Here is a 15676-nt window from a genome sequence, read left to right as displayed (position 1 = left end):
CAGGGCGGCCGCTAGGGGGCGCGCGGGGCCTGCTCACTGGCCGGGCCCTGATCCCTGGCGTCCCAGGGAGTGGGTTGTCCCCGCTGCACAACCCGGAGGACCCGAACGTGGTGAGTGCTCGCCAGGGCCTGCTCCAGAGCCAAGACCCCTGCTGTCCAGGAGCGGCTCCTTACAGAGGCAGAGAAACCCAGCGTAGGGAGCCAGCCTAGGGAGCCAGCCTCCTGTCAGGCTGAGGCAGGAGAGTGGCAAGTGCCTGCCCAACCAGTGAGACCTTATCTCAAAAACAAAAAAAAAGCGTTTGTTTGTTTTTTTTCAGTGCAAAGGCCCTGGGTTCAATCTATAGGTGTAAAACCAAAGTAAAAAGAAACAGCAAAGGGCTGGGGGACAACAGCCATCTCTAGTCTCCAGGGTGCGGAGAGCCAGAGGCTGCGGGCAATGTGCGGGGCATTAGAATGTGCGGTCTCCTCCGGTGCCAACACTCCCTGCTCAACGCCCGGCGCTGCCGGGGAAACCCAGGTCCGAGGTAAGGCGGAAGCAGGGTTCCATCCCGCGTGTCTGGACTGGGTGTCCAGCCGGGGCCCCGAGAGCACAAGCTGGCGCCACCGCGGCCGCGGCAGGGCCGGGAGGAACTGTCCCACGCGCCCAGACTCCGGCTCCAGGCCAGAACCTTCTCACGAGACTGTCCCGGCTCTATTTTCGGTCCAGACAGTCAGGCGGGTGAGGGGGCGACAATGGCCGCTTTGAGGAGACGCCCCCGTTCCGCTCCCTGGGACGCAAAGGTCCCCACCCCCAGAGGTGGCTCCAGAGCAGATCCCGTTCCCAGCTCCCATCCGGAGCCCTCCTCTCTAACCCCTCAGCCACCAGTCCGTTCCTGCCTACCACAGGGCCCAGAGCCTCCTTCCCCTGTCCTGAGCCCACCTGGTGGACCTGGGCCCAGGAGGTACAGGCTGGGTTAAAACCCACTTGCATGTGGCGTGGTGAGGCAGGCCTGTAATCCCACCACTGGGGAGGCTGAGGCAGGAGGATCACCGAAAATCCGAGGCAAGCCTGGACTGTATAGTGACATCCTGTCTCAGATGAAAAGAGAGAGAGACAGAGAGAGGAGAGAGAGAAGAGAGAGAAACTTACGTTTACGTATTTGTCACATTATGTTTTTAGTCTGTTTTTCTAAGGTGGTTATTTTGTCTGGGACTTTAGCAAAAGCTGTAAAGCATAGGGGCTCCCACCCTCTGGGCTTTGGGGCAGGGAGACAGGCTCGCACCCTCCTGGGGTCAGACTGGTTGGACAGGGTGGTGGGAGGGCCGGCAGGGCAGCCAGCCAGCCAGGCGGTGAGCACATGGTATTTCATTTTGTTTCATTTCTCAAACATGTATTTTTCTCGGTGCGCATTTGCAGTGGGTGTGATTACATTCCTCGTGGGGAGCTGGTACACGTGCACAGCCCATTTCGTTGTTTTTACTACCCTTCTCCCCTCCCTCCCTCCATCCTCTTCCCATCCGAGAGAGATCTATGTCCTTGTTTCCTGTCATCTGTCTTTTATTTTTGCTCTTTATTTATAATTTGAATTACTCACATAGGAGAAGCCATGTGGTATTTAAGCCTGTGTCCCTGATTTATTTCACTGAACGTGAGGTCTGGAGGTGAATCCATTTTCTGCTGGAGGAGTCAAGTGTATCCTTCTTTACGGCAGAGTAGTACTCCGCTGTATAGGGAGTACTTCCTAAACCATGACCACCAGGTCCCCCGGCCAGGACGTGGCTGCCCTGAGAAAGGCCTCAGGGCCACCGAAGCAGGCAGGCTGTGCACTCACCTTGATCCTAGCACTCAGGAGGCCGAGACAGGAGAATCGCTGTGAGCTCGAGGCCAGCCTGGGCAATATAGGGAGACCCTGTCTCAAACAAACAAATCAAGAACAATAAAACAGTAACAAAAGTTGGGAGTGCACACTGTGTGGCATCACCCACTGGTGGAGTGCAAGGGCAGATGGGGAATCGAGGGCCCCGGAGAGGGAGCCACAAAGAACAGGGTCACCAGCTGTCCCAGTGGCATCCTCGGGACACAGACACAGGGCCTGGCCTCCCTGGGGTGCCCGGCCACCCTTGGATGGCCCTAGCAGGTGCGGAGCAGCTGCTGGCATCCCCTGCTCCACCAGAGGCCACCAGCCCAGCTGTTCTCCCAACTGCCAGCCCCACCTGGCACCCACGTGCCCTGTGGAAATCTGAGTGGCCCTATGGCGCCCACTGGGGAGACAGCTGGGGCTGGGAGAGTAGGGTGGGCACTGAAACCCAGGCCTTCACCCTGAGCTCTGACCCTGGCCCTTTGTTATATTTTATTTTCAGACAAGGTCTCTAAATTGCCCAGGCTGGGCTGGAGCTTGCAGTCCTCCTGCCTCAGCCTCCCAGAGTGCTGGAGGACAGGCGTGTGCCCCATGTCTAGCTGCATGTCCCAGGCTGGGGTGGGAGCCCTCTGGGCCTCCTTCCCAGCAGAGCTGAGAGGTGGTGGTGGGGACCCGTGGACGCCAGCCCTGCCCCCAGTCCCGGCTGTCACAGCTGCCCCTCCCCCATCGCATCAATGGCCATTTTGTGTCCAGGCCCAGAGGGATGTTTGCGCAGCTGCCCCCGCCCTGAGCCTTGGTGACAATGGGCTCTGTCAGCCCGGCCCTGCCCTGCGTGGTGCAGTCCCGAGGGGCAGGGGTATAGCCCGCGCCTGAAGTCTGTCTGCCCATTGTCCCCCCTTCCTGTCCCATGAGCCCCAGGGCCGTTTCCTCGAGGACTCACTTCCCCTCCCAAAAGTCCATGCCTGAGTCCTGTGCACAGCCCTCAGCCTCAGTTTCCCCCTCTGTAAGGTCTTAACGCCCATCCATACCTGCACCAAGTCCCGAGTTCAAACCCCCCGCTGATGCTGACTGGCTCTGTGTCAGCATCACTGTCTCCCCGTCCTGGCTCAGGGGCACCCCCACTGGGGTTCCAGAGCCTGCACATCACTGCTGCTCAACAAACAAATGCAGGGTTAGAAACTCAACTCACCACTGACGGGCAGGACAGCTGGGCCGCCAGGCTCCAGATGGGGCCCCCATGCTTGCTTTTTTTTGGGGGGTGGTAGGGGCTACTAGGAGTTGAACTCAAGGCTTCACTCTGATTTACATCCCAAGCCCCACCCTTTTTTGTTTTGTTTTGTTTTTGTTTTTGAGTCAGGGTCTCCCTGTGTACCCTAGGCTGGCCTTGAACTTTCAGAAATCTTCCTGTCTCAGCCTCCCAATGGAATAATCATTATTGTATAATATTAGTTATTATGAGCTACTGTGACTTTTAGAGGGACATTTGAAGACAAATGATTAGCATTCTTCTTTCCTTTGGTATTGGATATTGAACCCAGGGCCTCTGCATTGAACTCCATTTCCCGGGGTCCTTTTATAAAGGTCGTGTTGTCCTTGCAGGCTGTGCCTTGTGGAAGTGTATGCTGCGGGCTTGAGAGGGAGACGTTATTCAGCTTCCTTTTACCTTTTTTTTTTAAATTGCACTACTGAGGGTTGAACCCAAGGGTACTCTACCCTGAGCTACATCTGCAACCCTTTAAAAATTATTATTGTTATTATTAAAACAATTTCTTGTTATTTGATTTTAATTTTTACTATTATTATTTTACTTTTAGGGTCTCACTAAACTACTAAGTTGCCCAGGCTAGATTTAAATTTGCCGTCCTCCTGCCTCAGCCTCCCAGAGTGCTGGAACTACAGGCATGTGCTGCCACATCTGGCTTCTTTTTATTTTTTGTTTTGAGACATTGTCTGGGCTGGCCTCAAACTTGAGTTCCTCCTGCCTCAGCCTCCTAACTGGCTGGGGTTACAGGCTTGTGTTCCTACCAAGACAGATTAGGTCAGGTTCCTTAATCTTGTTTAATGTTGCAGACTCGTACTAATTTTTTCCTGTCTTTTCTATCAATTACAGAGGAAAACATGTAGCAATCTCCCCTGTCTGCTTCTCCTTATATTTATTTCAGTATTTGTGTTCTACATTTGAAGTTACTTTATGAATAGTATATATAATTTTAAAATTGTTACGTTTCCTGCAAAATCAAGCCTGTGGTCATTATAAAATGCCTCTACTCCAGCCATGCTTTTAGTCCTAGGTGGGTATGATGGCACATATCGGGAGTACTAGCCCTTGAGAGGCTGAGGCAGGAGAATCACAAGTTTGAGGACAGGCGGGACAACGTAGTAAGACTCTGTCTCAAAATAAAAACTGAAAGGGCAGGGCAAGTAGTTCAGTGGTAGAGTACTTGCCTAGCAGCCGAAGGCCATAGTTTAATCTCCAGTACCACCGAAATAGATAAATAGATCAATAGATATGACACTCGTACAAGGTAATAAACACTGGATCGTAAGAAGGTTATTAAAAATGAGTACAAGTTGCCAGAACTTCCCTCCTAGTGATGCTGACACCTGGGGCGGATGCGTAGCCCCATCCGTGGACCAGGGTGGCATCTCCCTTGCCTGGTTGTGTCTGGGGGCTGGGCTGCTTGTCCAGCTCTGGATTCAGTGTGACAGCTGCTCTCGTGTGTCCCCTTAGGTGGCTGTGGTACCCAGTCGTTCATGAAAACCCTGCACCAATGTTGCTCCAGGGTTGCTGTGAAGCTGCTTTTACTTAAGGTCAAGTCCACGTGTACAGCTGACTTTAAGAGCTCTCGCCAAGCGTGGATGGCCAAAAGAACAAATAAGTGTCCCAGAGAAGGGTGTCTTGACTGGGAACTGCATCCTGGACCCAGATGGGGTTTGATGGAAAGTCTGACCCCAACCTGGGCAATTTAGAAGTTTAGCCAGGGGTACCCAGCACAAATGATGGTGCTGTCAATAAACGGAGCCCCAGAAGCTGCTCTCTGGACCCAGCTCCTTGAAGGGCTTGGGGATAAGAGACGCAGTTGTGAGGATTTGTCATTCACTCACATGAGCGCCTCACTCCTAGGCTCACTGCACCCCGAGGTGGGGTCTAATCCTTCCTAGGCCACAGGCGGAGAAACCGAGGCTCAGCGCACAACCTGCTGAGCACCGTCTGTGCCAGGCCTGCCCCAGGCCCTTCGTGCACCTTGGATCACTGGACACTTGCCACAGACCCTGGTGGTGTACAACTCTGATGCCAGCACTCTGGGAGGCTGAGGCAGGAGGATCCCAAGTTCAAACCCAGCCTGGGCAACTTAGTGAGTTAGCGAGATCCTGTTTTAATTTTAAAAATAAAAAAGGACTGGGGATGCTGTTCAGTGTGAAAGCCCTGGGTTCAATCCCTTAGACCACAAAAGAAAAAAAAATAGAGGTGAGGAAACTCAAGTTCAGATGGCAGTGAGGTGCCCAAGGCCACAGAGCTGGGGTGGTTGATGCTAAACCAGGTATGGTGGCCCACACCTGTGATCCCAGCACTGTGGAGGCTGAGGCAGGAGGATCACTGCAAATTTGAGGCCAACCTAGTTTATATTATGACTTCAAGGCCAGCTTGCACTACAAAGGGAGACCTTGTCTCAAAACTAAAACCAAAGCAAAACAAAACAAAACAAAAATTCCATCTAACGCCAGAGCACGCTCAGGATAGACCTCTAGGAAGTGGAGGTGAGATTCAAACCCAGGAACCCACAGCATCCAGCCCAGTTCTCCTCAGCCCACCCTAGTGTGTGGGGCGGGGTGGCGGGTGCAGCAGCCCCAGCCAGAGCGTGGGATGCTCCCAGCTCAGAAGGGCAGAACCCCAGCTGGGCACGGGCTCAGTGGAGTGGAGGAAGTGGCTTTGGCCAGGCCCTGAGCAGCGGGTGGATCTCCCTGGGGGGCCCCTACGGCAAGGCCAGGCTCCTGGGCCAAATGCTATGTGAGGAGCACTATTTCCTGCCTCCCCCAGGTTCCAAGTTCTCACTCTAAGACTTTTTTTTTTTTTTTTTGGTAGCAGTTTTGCAACCTCCTCTAACAAAAAATTCTTAAATATAAAATTCAGATGCACATATGACCTCTCGCTCTCTCTTTCTTTTTTGTTTTTTGAGACAGTGTCTCGCTGTGTAGTTTAGGGTGGCTTTGAACTCCCTGTGTAGCCTAGGCTGGCCTCAAACTCACAGTGATCCTCCTTCCGCAGCCTCCCAAGTGCCGGGAGTACAGGCATGTGCCAAGCTTAGCACAATGTCACTTTGCTTTTTTTGTTTTGTTTTGTTTTTTGTTTTGGTAGCGGGGATTGAACTCCGGTCCTTGTGCTTGCGAGGCAGGCCACAGTGTCACTTTGAAAGCTTGGGAGCAGTTCAGAGCCTGGGCCCGCCTGACCCACATCCGTCCGCAGGCAAGTCCCTTCGGGTGGAGCTGCCCTGAGTTCCTCTTTCGTGGCCCCGAATAAGCGTGCAGCCCTCAGCACGGAGCCCAGGCCGTTGTCCCTGGGCAGCGGGCACCGGTGGGCCCGCTGGGAGCGAAGAGGAGCCCGATGAACCTCGGAAGCCCGAGCGGACTGCACCCGAGCGCCAGGTGGAGCAACTGCCAGGGGCAAGCGGCTCAGGGACCAGGAAATCAGGGCTGGGCACCCGGTCCTCGTCTGGCCCAAGCCTCCCTGGGCCTCCGTCCTTTATCTCCTGGTGCTGAGAACAGGCCAAGCTGATGGCGCCCACCCAGGATGCTCTGGGGCCGCGGTCATGTGGTCACCTGGGGTTGCTGTGGCCGAGACCCAGGGTCCTTGGAGCCTGAGAGACCAGGGAGGGAAGAGAGGGGGCCCTGGCCTCTACCCCCAAGAGCCCCGGCCCTGCTCCGCACACGCACCGCCTGCTTCCCCCTGCGTGTCAGCTAGAGTCCAGGTTTGTCCCTCTGAACTCTTTTGGGGGGTACCGGGGATCGAACTCGGGTCCTTGCTCTTGCAAGTCAAGCAGTGAAACCACTGAGCTAAATCCGCAGGACCCCCCCATCCCCCTCCTCTGTCCTTTTTGTGTCCCCCATCTTTCCAGACCTCACAGCCCCTGCTAGGCCCTGCCCTTTGTGCCAATTCCTTATTGGTTTTTGTTTGTTTGTTTTACCAGGGATAAACTCAGGTCCTTGTGCTTGCAAGGAACTTGGCGGCACCACCTGAGCTAAATCCCTGGCCCTTGTTTTTGGTTTGTTTTTATTTTTATTTTTTTGAGCTGCATCTGGCTGGCCTTGAATTCACTATGTACCCCAGGGTGGCCATGAACTCTTGGAGATCCTCCTGCCTCGGCCTCCCCAGAGCTGGGATTCTAGGCGTGTGCCACCACATCTGGTTTAAATCTTTTTTTGTAGGGATACAGGGGTAGGGAAGTGGTTCTGGGGATTAAATCAAGGGCCTCCTGCAGCAAGGTCAGTGCTGTGCTTGAGCTTCATCCTAAAATCTTCAGGTCTTCAGAACAAAGTTGAAATGACCCTGGGGAGAGCAGGATGTGGGGGGTGGTGAGGAGGAAGAAAGAGGGGACAGCAAGGGAGGGAGAAATTTCCAGAGCCTCAAGAGTTCTTTCACATCCCCCAAAGGTGAAAATGGTTGTTTTTCTTCATTTAAAATAAAACTTTGGCTGGGTGTGGTGGTGCATGCCTGTAATCCCAGCACTGGGGAGGCTGAGGCAGGAAGATCACTGTGAGTTTAAGACCAGCCTGGGCTACATAGTGAGTTCCAGATCAGTCTCAACTACATAGTGAGACCCTGTCTCAAAAAATAAATAAACAAACAAACAAACAAATGAATAAAACTTTGTCACACTGGTGTGGTGGTACACACCTGTAGTCTCTCATTCCTCAGAAGGCTGAGGCAGGAGGATGGATGATCAAGAGTTCAAGGCCAGCCTGAACTAGAGTGGGACTAACTCAAAAAATAGTTAAGGAGGGGAAGAGGAGTTGAAGGGAGGGGAATGAGAAAAAATAAGAATGCAGATATATCACACAGGGGCCAGGGATTTCAGTGGTGCCGTGCCTGCCTGGCAAGTGCAAGGTCCTGAGTTCAATCCCAGGTATCCTCCTATGCCAATGTAATATGTACAGTACAAATTCCCTACGATGAATGTGATCATCATCTGTACTTTAAATGCACCAATAAAGTTAATTAATTTAAAACATCATAAGTAAGTAACTAAATAGAGTAGCTTTTTGGGGGGTCAGGGTATGGCTCAGTGGTTGAACCCTTGCTTACCATGGGGAGAGGTCCTGGATTCCATCCTCAGCACCAAAAAAGAATCCCAAACTATATGTATGTACAAAATCTATAGAAACAAAACCATACGATACATATAGATTTCCTTTTTAAAATTTTTTGTTTGTATTTTGAGACAGGGTCTTGCTATGTAGTTCAGACTGGCCTTGAACTTATTGTGTAGCTCAGTCTGGTCTTGAACTCACTGCAATCCTCCTGCCTCAGCCTCCTGAGTACTGGGATTACAGGTGTGCACCACGGCACCTGGCCAAGGATATGAGGGAGTTGACTCTTGCATACCCTGGTGTAGTCCACTCTGGTGCTGAGTGTGAGAAAGGCCAGCTATGGCCCTGGGTGGGGTCAGGGACAACAGGGGCTGTGGGGAGGCCAGGCACGGAGGGTGATGCCTCTGGCTCCTGGAGAGAATGAGCTTTCTGTCCTTGGGAGGCTGGAATGAGGGCAGGGAGCCAAGGAGCCAGGCCAGCGGGCGCCCCATCGGGTGGACGCCGCCCTGCGTTCATGCAGATGGGTCCTCACCACTCGCCGTGGGCAGCACGCTGCGAGCCCCTGTCCCTGCTCCCTGGTCCCTGCGGGAATGTCAGCTGTAAGCAGGGCCAGAGGGAGCCTCTGTGCTGGGGCCTGGGGACCCGACCACGCAGACGCCCCAGGCCAGGCCCGGCCTGCACTTGCCGCTCCTTCTGTGCGGCAGCACTGGTCACCCCCTCGCTCTGGCGGCCATGGCCTGTGTTCCCGGGGGCTCCTCCCCGTGTGGGTGGGGTCTCCTGGGGGTGTCTGTGGGCACCTCTGCGTCTCCACCTCGGCTCTCATGGTCAAGGCTCCTGGGCACGAGCATCCTTTAAAACTCCCCCGAGCGCTTGTTTTTTGTTTTTGAGATGGGGTCTCACTACGTAGCCCAGGCTGGCCTCAAACTCATGAGGGTCCTCCTGCCTCAGCCTCCTGCGTGCTGCTGCACTGGGCTCCCCAGTGAATCTGACGGGAGTTGGATCTGTGGGGTCAGTGATTTGAGAGTGGCCTTGAGCACAGGACCCAGCCTATGACAGTCTCCCCTTATTGACCTGCACATGCGTGGTGGCATGCGTGTCATCTCAGCATGGCGGCTCCCATGACCTAGTCTCCTTGCAAAGCTCCACCCTGCATGTGTGAGGCTCGTGGGGGCATCCAGCTCTAAACCATAACAGATCCCCGACCCCTGGTCACATCGAGGACTGGCACTTGCCTTCCGTCCCTCAATGTTTGCCAGTCTCTTCCTTTTTCACAAAGGGAGGTGACAGGGCAGGGGCTCCGCAGGCCCGGCACAGACCAGAATGTGGCCATGCTGCTGGATTTCAAGGTAGCCGCCCAGTCTGTGGTCCCTAAGTGTTTCCGGCCATTGATACTGGCTTTTTACTATTTTTATAAAAGTTTTCATCTTAAAATTGTTTTGTTTGGCTAACAGCTTATAAATCTTCTTTTGGAAATAAAACAATTCTAAAGCCCAGTGTGGTTTTGCACTCCTGTCATCCCAACACCTGGGAGGGAGGCTGAGGCAGGAGGATCCCTGAAAGGATGAGGGCAGCCTGGACTACGTAATGAGTTCAAGGCCAGCCTGGACTGGGTACCGAAGCGCATCAGCAATTCCCGTGCTGATGGTGAAGGGAGTGGAGACCTGAGTGCCTACAGATTGAGGAACGCAAGTCTAAGTAATGCCCAAGGCCCTGCCCCAATTCATAATACTCATTGTCCCAGGAAAGCACATTGTCACTAATACCATTTCTGTTTGTTTAGGTCTCCCTCTCAGTCTGGTCTTGGACTCACTGTGTAGCCCGGACTGGCCTTGAACTTTTGCAGAGATCCTCCTGCCTCAGCCTCCCAAGTGGTGGCATGACAGGTGTGTGCCACCACGCCAAGCTTTGTGCCATTCTCACCTGTCTCCCAGCCCTGCATCTCTGACGCAGGAGCAAACATACAAATCAGTTCTGTCTGTGGCCGGTACAAACAGGGACAGGGACGGGCATTGCCCGAGCACTGCCAGGGTGCTCCCTGACCTCTGTCCCTGGAGATGGCTCGCTCAGTGGCCTCAGACCCGGCACTGCTTCTTCCTTGGGTTAGTTCCAATGACAGTGGAACAGCAAGGTCACCTCTCATGACAGACTTCAGGGTGCATGTGTACTGTTGGAGATTGAACGCCACTCTAACACTGAGCTTGTCCCCTTTTTAATTTTGAGCAGGTTCTGACTAAATTGTCCAGGCTGGCATCAAGCTTTTGGTCCTCCTGCCTTAGCCTCTAGAGTAGCTGTGATTACAGGTGTGCACAACCACGTCTGCCAAAACTATTTTTGTAAAATGTGTTAAATGCGGCACATGTAAACTAGTACAAACTCTATGGAAATCAGTATTCCTCAAACAACGAAAACTAGAAATTTTATTTGGCCCAGATGTTCGTGTTCTAGATATCTCCGCAGAGGGTTAGACGTGATATTCCAGTGTGGCATGCACACCCACATTTAAAGCAGCACAGTTTGGGACAGCTAAATCTTGGAAGCAGCCTGTAAGTCCACCAGCAGATGAGTGAATAAAGAAAGTGTAGTACTGGGCCGGGGGTTTAGCTCAGTGGCATCGTGCCTGTCTCACAAGCACAAGGTCCCAAGTTCAATCCCCAGTACCCCCCAAAAAAGAAAGTGTGGTATTTATTCACAGTGGAGTACTACTCTGCTGTAAACAAGGATAAACTTGAATGCATCTTGAGACCATCATGTTAAGTGATATAAGTCAGGTACACACAGAAGCTTAAAAACTACATGGTTTCTCTCGTACGAGCAAAAGCCTAGAAAAACAGCGAAATCAGAGATCATATATATAGGAAACGGGGCCTCACCCAAGTCTGTGACATGTTAGGCAAACACTCTACAATCGAGCTACTTCCCCAGCCCTAGCCACAGCATTTAGTCAAGAATTTTTAATGCAGCTTTCGATCATGTATTTTATTTAGGTATATACCACCTTGTTGCGAGAAAGGTATTGTGGCAACTTATAAAAATAGATACGATACAACGGTATAATAAAAATAGGTCAGGCTAAAGGTATAAGCAGAGTCCAGAGGAGATAGCATGTTAAACATGAATTCAGGGGGCTGGGGATTTAGTTCTGAGGTTCTGCCGCCCGTCTCACAAGTGCAAGGTCCCGAGTTCGATTTCCAGTAGCAAAAACAAAAGAAAAATGAATTCAGATTGGACTTTGGGCTTTCCAGCAGCGGAAAGCATTTCTAACAAGGTTCCTAACAAGAGTTAGTTTCAGGGTTTGAAAGCAGACCTGGTTCAAATCTTGTTTGGGGGTTTTTGAGACAGGGTCTCACTATGGCCTTAAACTTGCAGAGCTCCTCTTGTCTCAGCCTCCCGAGTGCTGGGATCGCAGGTGTGCGTCACCACGCCCAGATGTGTTCAGATCTCAACTCTCCTGGTTGGAGACCCGCCCTGCGCAGGCTCAGCCATGGAACCCGAGGGTCATCGTCCCTGGTGGGGAGGACGCTGCTGGCCTTGGAGCTCCTTGGTGTAGTGACAATGCCCGCCCGGCTGCCGCCGGCTCTGTCAGGTGTGGCTCGGGTCCTCCGTCCCCCTAAGCTTGGTGGCCTCGGCCGCAGCAAGTCAGCTTCCTCGCCCCATGGGAGGAACTTGCCGGGGCGCATGGCACCACCCCCACCTCCGAGAGGCAGGACAGCCATGCGGGGGCCTTGTCCTTCCACCACCGCCTTGGCTTCCGGTGTGGCTTAGGGCAAAAGCTGTTCTGGAAATGGCTTTCAGGAGCGGGTCTCCGTCCTCCCCAGAGAGCACAGATTAGGGAGGAGCCCCAGCTGGGAGCCAATGCCACCTCCCTCGTATCACATTTCACTTTTCAGAAACACTGGCAACAGCGCTGGGTGTGGTGGCGCACGGGGAAGGTGAGGCAGGAGGGTTACCGTGAGTTCCTGGCCAGCCTGGGCTACATAGAGACTCTGTCACCCACACAAAAAATACAAGAAACACAGGAGGCAGCTTCCTTTGCCTTTGCAGCTGCAGTGGGTAGGAAAAGCTGGCTCCTCCCTATCCAGACCCTTCCTTGGTTGAAGACCTTGTTGTTAACTGTAATAAAGCCCAATGTAGGTATTTTTTTTTTTGGCAGGGGGGCGTCTCACTAGGCAGTTGAGACTGCCCTGGAACTCCCTATGTAGCCCAGGCTGGTCTCGAACTCACAGCGATCCTCCTGCCTCAGCCTCCTGAGTGCTGGGGTTACAGGTGTGCACCACCACGCCTGGCCCAATGTAGGTTTTTAAGAAATGCTGCTGAGCCTCAGGTTTCCTTTAGAGCTTCCAGGTTCACAGATGGAACTGTTCCCGATAGCAGCCCTTCCATGCCTCCTCCTGTCCCCACGGAATGGACAAAATTCTACTATAATCCTCTTAGAATTCCCTTTCCTCTAGGACTTATATTCACCTTTGTTTCCAATCTGATTGGAGGTGGCCACTCCTGGGCTTGGCATTCAAAGCTCTGTACAAGCTGGCCTCAGACCTCTTTAGGGCTCCTAGCCTGGCGACATTGGGTAAGAGCCACAGCCACCATTTCCGGAGCTGCCATCAGAAAGGCTGCAGTTGGAAAATGCTCTGCCCAGACACAGACCAGGCTGCTATGTGACCTTGGGTGAGTCCCTTTTGCCTCAGTGTTGTCTGTGAAACCAGTGCATTCAGAGTACCTGTGCTCACTGCTGTGTGGACAGAAGGGTATGCATGTGGCTTGCTCAGCAGTGCTGCTCTCAGCTAATGACTTCCTTTATATGAGATAGGGTCTCGCTATGTAGTTCAGACTAGACTCAAACTCACTAGGTAGCCCAGGCTGGCCTCCAACTTTCCAGCAAACCCCCTGCCTCAGCCTCCTGAGTGCTGGGATTATAGCTGTGCACCACCACAGTGAGCTATGATCTGCTTTGAAACCTAACGGTTCCCTCAATACCCTCCATGACAAGTGACAACTTCTCGGGGCTCCAGCGGGACCATCTGTAAAGGAGGCAAAGAATCGGAGGTACCTCAGAGTGCAGACAAAGGCCTGGAAACGGCACCTGAGGAGTATCTGGGGGCTGGGGCCAGTGCTAGCCCCCAGGAAACAGTGCTACTTGTCCTTTACTTTTTCAAGGCCACCTGTTCATCGGGTGTGGCAGCACCGGCCTGTAATCCCAGCACTTGGGAGGCTAAAGCAGGAGGATTGACGTGAGTTTGAGGCCAGCCTGGGCTAAACAGCAAGACCCTGCCTCAAAAAGAAAGAAAGAAAGAGAGAGAGAGGGAAAGAAATCCACCTGTTCCAAGTCTCTGCGGTGGACTGATGGAGACGTTGCTCACACCGCCAGGCTGTGAAATCATGGAGCACTCAGCCTCGTAAAAGCCACACCCAGGGCCGAGGGCAGGGCCGGCCGCAGCCCCCTGAAGAGGCCGGGGCAGTGGCGGGCGGGCGGGGAGGCTGGACGTGTCCAGCACTGAGTCAGACCTGGCTGGGCCGGCGTCCTCACGCCCCTCTATTTCAGGGGCGACTTGCAGCATACGAAAAACGGAAGAAACGTACTCGGCAGCAGTTGTATTTCCCTGCCTTCCTGGCTGGGCCGCTAAATTTCCTAATGGGGCAACTGGGCCTTTATTTTTATTGATTGACTTTGTGTTTTGAGACAGGGTGTCACTTTGTAGTTCAGGCTGCCCAGACTGGCCTCAAACAGCAATCTCCCTGCCTCAGCCTCCTGAGAGCTGGGATGCCAGGCAGGCGCCACCACGCCCAGTGTGGGTCTGTAAATCCACATACCCTGGGGACTGCAAGGGGCACGAGGAAGAGAGCAGGCCCGGGCTGGGTGGGATGGGCACAGGTGCCTTCACAGGTGCTTGGGCATCTACATGCCCTCCGCACCCCAGGCGGAGCTGCTACAAAGGCCTGCCTGATGCAGCCGCACCAGGTCCTGGTTCCCGTGTACCACCCAGCCACCTCTCCACCTTTATGCACCTGTTTTGTCTTTGGCAGAACAAAGTTGGCTATGGAACTTTCGAGCTCAAAAGATCCCAGCCGAAGGGGACAAGGGGAGGCCTGAGGTGAAGCAGCGTGAAGCCAGGGCCAGCTCGGTGCTCAGCCCCGGTCCTCCCTCCCTGCACCCAGAGGCCCGCTCTCCCCGCCTTCCCCGCCCTTGGCTGCTGGGCCAGGCCTCCCAGGAACCTTGCCCACCCTGGCCCAGCCCTGCCTGGCAGGCAGACCCGGAGGCGTCCCTGAAGGTGAGCGGTGGCTTTGGAGCCTGCGGAGAAGGGGCTCGGGCAAGCACGCTGCTGGGTGGAGGGAACCTGGCAGGGCCACACCCCGCAGAGCTGCTGTTGGCAGGCAGCTGCCTCAGCCTCCTCAGTGCTGCACAACAAATGACGGCACCAAGGGACACAGGGGCGGCTCGGGGAGGACAGAGGGAGGGGCCGGGCCTGGGCCAGCTTCTGTCTGGGTGTGGCTTCTCAGTGGTGAGGTGACAGTGGACGTCTGGAATGTGGCCGGACAGTGGAAGGGCGGGGCCCAGGGCTGACCCAAGGCAAGAGCAGGGATGCTGGCCATGGGGCCTGAAGCCCAAGGCCACCATTGGCTCAGCCAGAAGAGGGGCCAGCCCCTGGGCATGGTGGCGCACACCTGTAATCTGGCACTCAGGAGGATGAGGCAGGAGGATCGCTGCAAGTTCAAGGCTAGCCTGGGCTATGTAGCAAGACTCTTTCAAAGCCAAAAAACAAAAGCAGGGACCTGGAATGGCAGAAAATCAGTGCACTGGCTCCCAGGGCCTCGGGCTTTGAGTAGCCCTGGGGAGAGAGAGAGAGCTGAGAGAAGGTGGGGGAGGGGCGATAGCTTGGCAAAGTCTCCCCATCTGTAAAATGGGGTAACGAGAACACAGCAACCTCTCCAGGCCTCGGGGAGGGGCAGGGTCTGGATCCTCCTGCCTCAGCCTCCCAAGTGTTGGGATGACAAGGGTGCACCACCACACCCGGCTGTAAATGAGCTATGATCTCTACCTCCAAGGGAGGAATGGGGAGGGTTAGATGGGTGATTATGTATAAAGCCAGTGCCGCCCCATGGGTGCTGAGGAAGCAACACACAGGGCTGAGGGGGCCCCAGTAAATACTTGCGGACGTGGCTGCAGGAGCTGCGGGGAGCCCCGCGCCTTCTCCCGGCTCAGGCTCAGACCACGAAGTGGAGCCCATAGGTGAGCTGGTGGCCGTTGTCCCAGGCGTACAGCACGCGCTCCCTGGGGTTGTAGTCGATCTGGGTGGTGTAGGCGTGCTCATTGCGGAAGGGCAGCTGGGGACGCGCGTCGGTGCCCGTGTGGGTGTCGAAGGCGTAGGCGACCTGGCCCTCACGCTGGTTGTAGGTGTCCACGGCGTAGAGGATGCCGCACACCAGGAAGCAGTTCCCGTACGAGCTCCGCCGCAGCCGCGTCTTCCACGTGGTCTCGCGGCGCACTGAGAGGTCGCCGGGGTCCAGGCGGCTCAGCACGATCACCGCGGGCTGGGC

The 15676-nt window shown here is 54.4% G+C and overlaps 2 protein-coding genes across 7 annotated transcripts in view; one reads left to right on the top strand and one right to left on the bottom strand.

The window, feature by feature from the left end:
* The first annotated feature begins 27 nt into the window (after positions 1-27).
* LOC117284314 overlaps positions 28-15676 on the top strand; it is a 31326-nt gene continuing 15677 nt past the window's right edge. For 3 of the 5 annotated variants that reach the window (XR_004515383.1, XR_004515382.1, XM_033758965.1), the window contains exon 1: positions 14332-14409. Coding sequence is in view for 1 of the 5 variants with exons in the window: in XM_033758966.1 (XP_033614857.1) it covers positions 10020-10026; positions 14165-14409 (252 nt within the window). In the remaining 4 variants the exon portion in view is untranslated. Of the gene's footprint in view, positions 111-10000; positions 10027-14164; positions 14410-15676 lie in introns of those variants that run through there. The other 2 variants (XR_004515384.1, XM_033758966.1) reach the window with 2 other exon arrangements.
* Positions 14409-15676, bottom strand: part of Olfml2a (olfactomedin like 2A) — an 18043-nt gene continuing 16775 nt past the window's right edge. For both annotated transcript variants that reach the window (XM_019205964.2, XM_033758964.1), the window contains exon 8: positions 14409-15676. In XM_019205964.2, coding sequence (XP_019061509.2) covers positions 15344-15676 — 333 coding nt within the window. In that variant the 3' untranslated portion in view covers positions 14409-15343.

This window comes from Fukomys damarensis, unplaced genomic scaffold, assembly GCF_012274545.1.
Source record: "Fukomys damarensis isolate Sample0158 unplaced genomic scaffold, DMR_v1.0_HiC HiC_scaffold_36, whole genome shotgun sequence".
NCBI lineage: Eukaryota > Metazoa > Chordata > Mammalia > Rodentia > Bathyergidae > Fukomys > Fukomys damarensis.
This window is presented reverse-complemented; position numbering and strand designations above follow the sequence as displayed.